This window comes from Bison bison, unplaced genomic scaffold, assembly GCF_000754665.1.
Source record: "Bison bison bison isolate TAMUID 2011002044 unplaced genomic scaffold, Bison_UMD1.0 scf7180017864148, whole genome shotgun sequence".
Lineage (NCBI taxonomy): Eukaryota > Metazoa > Chordata > Mammalia > Artiodactyla > Bovidae > Bison > Bison bison.
The window spans coordinates 7492309-7500128 of record NW_011494720.1 but is presented as its reverse complement, the minus strand read 5'-3'; the positions used below and the strand labels follow the sequence as shown (position 1 = coordinate 7500128).

Genomic DNA, 7820 nt, shown 5'->3' with positions numbered 1-7820 from the left:
AAAAAAAGATGTGGGGCTTCCCTGGTGGCTCAGTGGTAAAGAATCCACCTGCCAATGCACGAGACACAGGTCCGATCTCTAGTCGCAGTTCCACATGGCACACAGCAGCCAAGCCCATGCGTCACAACCTGAGCCTGTGCTCCAGAGGCTGGGAGCCACAGTGAGGGCGTCTCGTGTGCCCCAAAGCCTGTGCCCCACAGCTAGAGGAGCCACTGTAGTGAGAAGCCCACACACCTCAACGAGGGAATAGAATCTTGCACGCTACAACTAGGGAAAAGCCCATGCAGCACCTGAGACCCAGCACAGCCAATAAAAAGATGTGATAGAGACCCAGCTCCTGCCCTCCTGTGGGCGTCTACATTCACAGAAACCAGCCACAAGAAGCCGGAGGGGACAAGCACGCCCCACGGGTGATCAAGCATGCCTCACCTTCATTCCGTCCACATCTAGCACACTGAGTGCCGAGTGACTGTCGGCAAAAGTCACGAGCATCTGCCCTTGGTTGATCCTGGAAGAGAGGAGATTTGCCAGGTCAGCCCCGGGTTCATGTTGTCCAGTGATGAGCACCCAGCTCAGCCCGAGCGTGTCTCCACCTGACAAGCACGATTGTCCCGTAATTCCCCAGGGTCTGCATGAGCTCCAGGCGCACGTCCTCAGGAAACTCGTCCTTCTCTTCTGAGCTTGGCGACTGCAGGTTGACGACGACGGTGGCATCCGGGGGGCCCTGGAAAGAGGACACTTCCTGGAACACCCTGTCCCGAGCCCCCACGTCGACTTCTTGCACTTCCACCTCCACGATGGCCAGCACGGGTCTGCGTTAGACACGGAAGGAAGAGAGGGCACCGTTAGCCCAGGGCAAGACCGTCCCCCAGCCCAACCGCCATCCAGACTCTGCTGTCAACAGGAAACACTGACAACGCAGCCCAAGCGTGCGGCAACCCCTCGGGCCTGGAACCGAGCTCTCCAGTCCTGGAGTTTCCATCCGTCTTTCCCTAACCTTGGCGTTATCTTGGCTTTTCTGTCTAAAGATGATTTGAGAGAAAATCCATAGCAGCCATCAGCAAAGGTTCTTTGCATGTAATCCCAGGACTGCTGAAGAAAATGGCAACCCACCCCAGCATTCTTGCCTAGAGAATGAATCCCATGGACAGAGAGGAGCCTGGCAGGCTACAGTCCATCGGGTCGCAAAGAGTTGGACACGACAGAGCAACTACCACACCCAGGACCACTGAGGATGTGGAAAAGCGGGGATTCTCCCTGGGCTGGGGGGGTTCAAGCGTTTTGCAGGGCACGCTATTTGGAGGTTTGTGTTAAGAACCTCAAAAGTGATTATCTTTTGACCAACAAATTCAGTTCTAGAATTTTGTTCTGAGGAAACGACCAGAGTCAGACAAAGATTTATAAGCAAGGTTGATCTCTGCAGCACTGTTGATGGGAGGGACAAAGGAATAACCTCTAACTGTCCCAGGAGAGGGAAGGGGTTACGACACAGCCACATGACCGTATGCTATGCGCTAAGAACAACGTTGTAGAAATCTACCTGACATTCACTGAAAACAGATCAGCAGCAAATAAGGCAAATCTTGTAATTTTTACATAGGGATGGGTTTACTCTACAAAAAATTTATAAAATCCTCTATTAGGCAGATGACATCATCTTATTGAAGACATCTACCATATTAAGTGGATAAGTGAAACTATATCTAATATCCTGGGATAAACCATAATGGAAAAGAACATAAGAAAGAGTGTATATGTATGTATTACTGAGTCACTTTGCTGTGTAGCAGAAATACAACATAAATCAACTATACATCAATAAAAAAAACAAAAAAATCCTGAATCTAATACTATAAACTCTGTGGTGTTTTTAATAATAAAATATTAGGAAAATATTCATCAGTAGGTGAGTGGGTAAATTCAATGGGTATATTTAGCGGAATATGGGACAGTGGTTGCAAATGAGAATCAGATCTCTAACAGCAATATCACTATCTCAAAAATATTTAAGTAACAAAAAGGCAAGTTGCACAATGACATAATTTATCAAAACTTAAATGACACAAAACATCATACAGGCTGTATCTTGGCAATTTTCATAAATGAAGTCACTTTTGATGTGGAGTGATGACAAAAGGCTAACACTGATTAATTCTTGGTGGCAAGCACACAGCTACTTGTCACACGTTCTTTGCTTTACCTCATGTCACACATGCACACACACGCATTCGGATGGGCAGCTCTGTTCTCTGCAGGGAACACCCGACCCCGCCTTCCCCAGCAGCAGACATGCCGACAGCGGCCAGGACCTTACCTGTGGTCAGACGCTTGCAGCTCTGCCCGGCCGTAATACTTGAGAGCACCGGGAGACCAGGTGTGTCTGAATTGGGTGCCAGCATCCAGATCGCTGTCTAGAAGGTTGAGTTCTCCAGCTGCGCATGGAGATTCCAATCAGGAGATGCACACAAAGACATACAAGACATAATCGTATGCATACAAGACAAAATTTTATCAACACGAACAAACACTGATTACAGAGCGGGGGTCCATGTCACGGCCCACCTCCTATCTCAGACTCAGTGGCTCTAACCCCTTGGACTTGAAACTGTGTCAAGGCGGCTTTGGGGCCTGGGGTAAAAACCCCTCCCCCGGGACTTCCTTAGCAGTCCCACGGTTAAGACTCCGCGCTTCCAATGCAGGGGGTGTGGGTTCTATCCCTGGCTGGAAACCAAGATCCCATGTGCCTCGAGGTGCAGCCAAAAAAACAAAAAACACTCGTCCTGAGCAGGCGGAGTGGGTGAGAACACAGCAGTCACTGCTGCAGGCATCCTGCCCCGGGCCCACAGTAAACAGGACGCCCGCAGCTCTTTGTACAGTAGGAGAGGCAGAGACTAAGGACTAGAAGCTTCTTGCGCAGATGTCCACAAACTGATCTGGACAAAAACGCATCTTCTCAATCTGCAGGTGAGATTTCTGGGCTTTACAATCTCAGCATCCGTCTCACCAGGACAGTTTAATTGTTTATGTATCAGTTTATAGGTGTTCGAATTTTTTAACAAACTGCATTTCTTGCTGGGCTTCAATAATCGTTCAAAACACAATCAACGACTAATGGATGAAAGTTATCTTTCCTGTGTCTTGCTCATGTGTGATCTGGAGTTGGGGCTTTCAGCAGGCAAGAGCTGGGCTGAACAAAACGGGCTAGAGAAAGGGCACAAGTGTGAGAGGCAGAGGTGCCCGAGAGGAGGACCCAGGGCCTCTCCCCTGGTCCCCGCTGTGAACAAAAGGCAGCAGGGTGGGGTGGTGTGGGCAGAAAGCCACGAGGCACAGATGCAGAGATCCGGAAGCCCGCACACTCATAGGCTGCAGTCTCTAGAAAGAGGCCAGAGGAGGGCTCCCCCAAAGCACCACTCCCAAAGCCTAGGGGTAACATCGGGAATGAGTTTCCTGTAGTTCTGGGTTAACAGGAGCCTTGTTCTTTAAAGAGCGAAGAGCACTGGACTAGGAAACGCGATTTCCCGTGGCCCACGGGTCACCGCCCCCTCCGCGTCTGACGCTGCACACGTCACCCACCTGTTCTGTCGGAAGGGTGCCTCTTTCTCCACCACAGGACCCTGTCCGTCCAGGCGGGGGTGCGGCACTTGTCACTGGTGTCGTAGGCAGCGGAGCCCACGTCGTACTTGTAGGTGGGTCCAAAGTCAATGGTGCCCTCGTGAAAGTCTTTAAATATCTATCGGGAGGAGAAGTCACAGGACCATCTCAGTTCCCCTAGGTCACGTCCGTTACACACACCAGAGGGCATGTCCCAAAGCAGTTCTTTTTGTTCCCGACAGGAACAGAACCTACATCATAGTGGCAGGCGTGTCGAATACGGGACATCTGAACGCCTTTTAATCAGCAAAAAAAAGTGACGATCATCTCTTTGTTCTGCCGAAGGACACACCACTGGGCCTCCCACCTGCCTTAGCACCAGATCGATCACATGGGGGACAGCGACAGACACAGGCAAGGAGGCCGCTTCCATGCGAGAGGACTGTCCAGCCCAGCCCCGGCAAGGCCTTGATCCCTATCTGTTAACTAAACCAACTGGCTATCAACTGCAAATGGGCACTCGCCAAGGACACTTCCCATCTGCGTCTGCAGTTTGAGCTCTGTGCTGCTGCAGCTGCTGACCTTCAACACCCCCTGAGGGAGTTCAGGGAGAAGACTCTTGAGAGTCCCTTGGACTGCAAGGAGATCCAACCAGTCCATCTTGAAGGAAATCCACCCTGAATATTCACTGGAAGAACTGATGCTGAAGCTGAAACTCCAGTACTTTGGCCACCTCATGCGAAGAACTGACTCACTGGAAAAGACCCTGATGCTGGGAAAGAGGGCAGGAGGAGAAGGGGATGAGATGGCTGGATGGATGGCATCACCAACTCAATGGACATGAGTTTGAGCAAGCTCTGGGAGTTGGTGATGGACAGGGAGGCCTGGCGTGCTGTAGTCCATGGGGTTGCAAAGAGCTAGACACGACTGAGCGACTGAACTGAACTGAGGGAGTTCAGGGTGGAGAATGAGGCACTCAGTGCTCCAGGGAACCCAGTGGGACTGGTCTTTGATAGATATTTTCAGGAACTGATTTCCTGATCCCAATCTTTGCATCCCTTCATATCGAGAAATCACTAAATCCCTTCGTGACTAGCAGAAAACCTTTTGTAAAGTGAGTGCTTGATTGCACTGAACTCCTCCTTCACCAAAATCTTGTATGTTTAATTTTCCCCACTGCCGCCTTGGAGCACTCTCTCAGAGCTCTCTGATGTGCTGTCTCCCGGGCTGCAGTCCTCATTTTGCCCCAAATAAAACAATTCACAACTCTCATGTTGCACATCTTTTTAGTCAACATAGGTAGGGAGCGGCTCAGAACGGAAGCCCAGTTCCCCTCCGTCTTCACTTAACCCTGGTCCAGCCCTGATGCTGTGGGCAGCCGGGGAACAGACACTCACTCGGTGTTCAAGTGGAAGGGTGTGGAGGACACTGGCAGGAGGAAGGAAGAAGGACCCTTAACAGAAAGGCCTGTAAAGGTCCCTTTGCCCTCTGGCCATCCCCAGCGACCCACGTCCCCGAGGGGGACAACAGAAAGCCCGTAGGAATGACCGGATCTCGCTTCAGAAGGGGTCTTGCCCTCCCTGCCTGCGCCACACAACCCGCTGCGCTTTCACCAGGTGAATGGAACTAGCTGTGCTTCCCTTCCCCTCAGTCTGTCCTGCTAGGAAGTAAACGTGCCGAGGTGTGGAGGCCCGCCAGTGTGACCTTGAACTGAAGACAGATCCTATAGCTGAATCTTCCCTGTTACGTCGTGACCTGCTGCTGCTGCTAAGTCTCTTCAGTCGTGTCCGACTCTGTGCGACCCCACAGACAGCAGCCCACCAGGCTCCCCCGTCCCTGGGATTCTCCAGGCAAGAATACTGGAGTGGGTTGCCATTTCCATCTCCAATGCATGAAAGTGAAAAGTGAAAGGGAAGTCGCTCAGTCATGTCCGACTCTTCGCGACCCCATGGACTGCAGCCCACCAGGCTCCTCTGTCCATGGGATTTTCCAGGCAAGAGTACTGGAGTGGGGTGCCATCGCCTTCGCATCGTGACCTGAGGAGGCACTAAAAACCTGCATGGGGTCGCACAAGGTAAGTCTGAGCTGAACTCTGACGGTCTTGGGCTGTATCATGGCTCTGTTTACTGACTCTGTGATCTTGGATATGTTATGTGACTTTGGCCTCAGTCTTCTTATCTATAAAATGGGTATAATACCTAATCTGTAGCATGGTCTTGAGAACTATGTGTACAAGTCGGTGTGTGAAGTGTATTAGATGGTGTATTAAATGAATTTGTTAGCATGTTCACTAACAAGAAACAGAGATATCACCAAAATGAATTGCTTTGAGCAGAGTCTAGCATGTCACTTGCTGGTTTAGTGCGCCTGACATACAGCCATTCCTACGAGCCTCAGCCCGAGTACAGAGGGTGTTTGGACTGTGTACATCAAACCCGCCATCCTCACCAGCTGTGTGCACAGAGGCTGATGTGGGGCTGTTTGAATCAGCTTGGATTCAAACTTACTCCCCGGGAAGCCCTGGACCAGGGTTCAGCCTGTCTGGAGGAGGAAGGGACAGCTTCCTGCCCCTCCAACCACGGCGCCGGGGCATAGAGGCTCCTATCACCCTGAGCTGCTGCGGTGGCTTGCGTGTAGCCAGTGTCCTTTCAAACAGCGACAGCCCCTCTGGCCACGAGAAGACACAGACGTTGACTGTGGCCAGAGAAAGCAGGAACAGGACACGAGTGTGGACGGAGACTCACATGTCTCTAGCTTCTTATGCTGGCACGTTTTCTACCATATCAGAATCAGTTACATCCACGCATGAAGCTTAATTTGCAAACACGAGCGTGTGCATTCAGTAGATGCTGTTCCACACTGGGGGCTCCCAGGTGGCGCTAGTAGTAAAGAACCCGTCTGCCAATGCAGGAAACAGAAGAGACGCGGGTTCGATCCCTGGGTGGGGAAGGTCCCCTGGAGAAGGGCATGGCAACCCACTCCAGTATTCCTGCCTGGAGAATCCCATGGACAGAGGAGCCTGGCGGGCTACAGTCCATGGGGTCGCGAAGAGTCGGAGAGGACGGAAGCAACGTAGAACACACTCATGCACACTCCACTCTGGAGCAGGTGTTAAAAACTATTTCAAAAGCACAACTTACTTTTCCACTTGACTTCTGCAGCTGTAGCTGATCAAATTCCAGAAGCTTCTTCCAGTCTTGGCGTTTAACAAAATAGAAGACTTCTTCGTAAGTGAGATCAATGCGGTAGTTGAAATCACCACACCAAAATACGTAATCGTGAGAGAAAATGTTTCTTCCCTAAGTCATAAAAAGAAAGAAATCCTGATGATTTGATCCATCTTGCAAGGAAATGTGGGAGAGGGGGAAAAAAAAATTCACCGTACAGAAGATAGGCAGATATGTTTTTCTTAAAATGTTATTTTTAAAACAAGAGTCTGCTAAAGCATCTCATTTTTCACTAATGCCATAAAAACCTGCCAATAGACTTGCATGTGGCTTACTTTTTACACTTTAAATAGTGTTTTTGAGTGGTCTGGGGAAAGCGCCATCCCTAATACAAGGCGCATGATGGCCAGTATTCGCTCTGCCCATCAGATCTCGGCTGCCAGGCTGTACCCCTGCTTCGTTATGTCTGTATCCTAACAACAATGGCCCAAATATTCAGTGTTATGAGAATGAGGTTTAAGAAAATAAGTATAAACGCTCAGGACATGCAACTCTGTAAAAGCTCGTGGGTTTCATACATTTTTATCCTTGATCCTCCATCACCCGCCTTGATCAGTCCCCCTGCCCCCAGCCTGCCCAGTCAGCTGTGTGCCCGCATCCAGGGCAGCCCTGTCGATCTCAGACATCTTCCCCTTTCCCCACCCAGGAATCACAACAATAGCAGCACAGTATCCACCGCCCACAATGCTGGGCTCTGTTCTGAGGTGCCCTGTCTTCACAGTGGCCCTGAGAAGCACATACTCTTGATTCTCTAACAGATTAAAAGAAAAAAAAAAAAAAAGTTCAGAAACTCTGCTGAAGGTTACACCACTAGTGCATGATATAGGCAAGATATGAACTCAGATCTGCCAGCCGTGAAACCTGCTTCTGTTCACTACCACTGAGTGGTACTTCCACTCCCCTCAGCCCACAATATTCTGGACAGAAGACTGAAATTATCACAGCCCAATAAGAGAACCATGTGGAGCAGCCCTGCCTAAAAGAATGCTCGGTAGTGATGGA

The 7820-nt window shown here is 50.3% G+C and overlaps 1 protein-coding gene across 1 annotated transcript in view; it reads right to left on the bottom strand.

Annotated features, from left to right (window-relative positions):
• Positions 1-7820, bottom strand: part of SYNJ2 (synaptojanin 2) — a 113760-nt gene that overhangs the window by 16202 nt on the left and 89738 nt on the right. Inside the window, 5 exon segments of the mRNA XM_010840875.1 lie at positions 430-508; positions 594-812; positions 2315-2432; positions 3574-3730; positions 6732-6890. Coding sequence (XP_010839177.1) covers positions 430-508; positions 594-812; positions 2315-2432; positions 3574-3730; positions 6732-6890 — 732 coding nt within the window.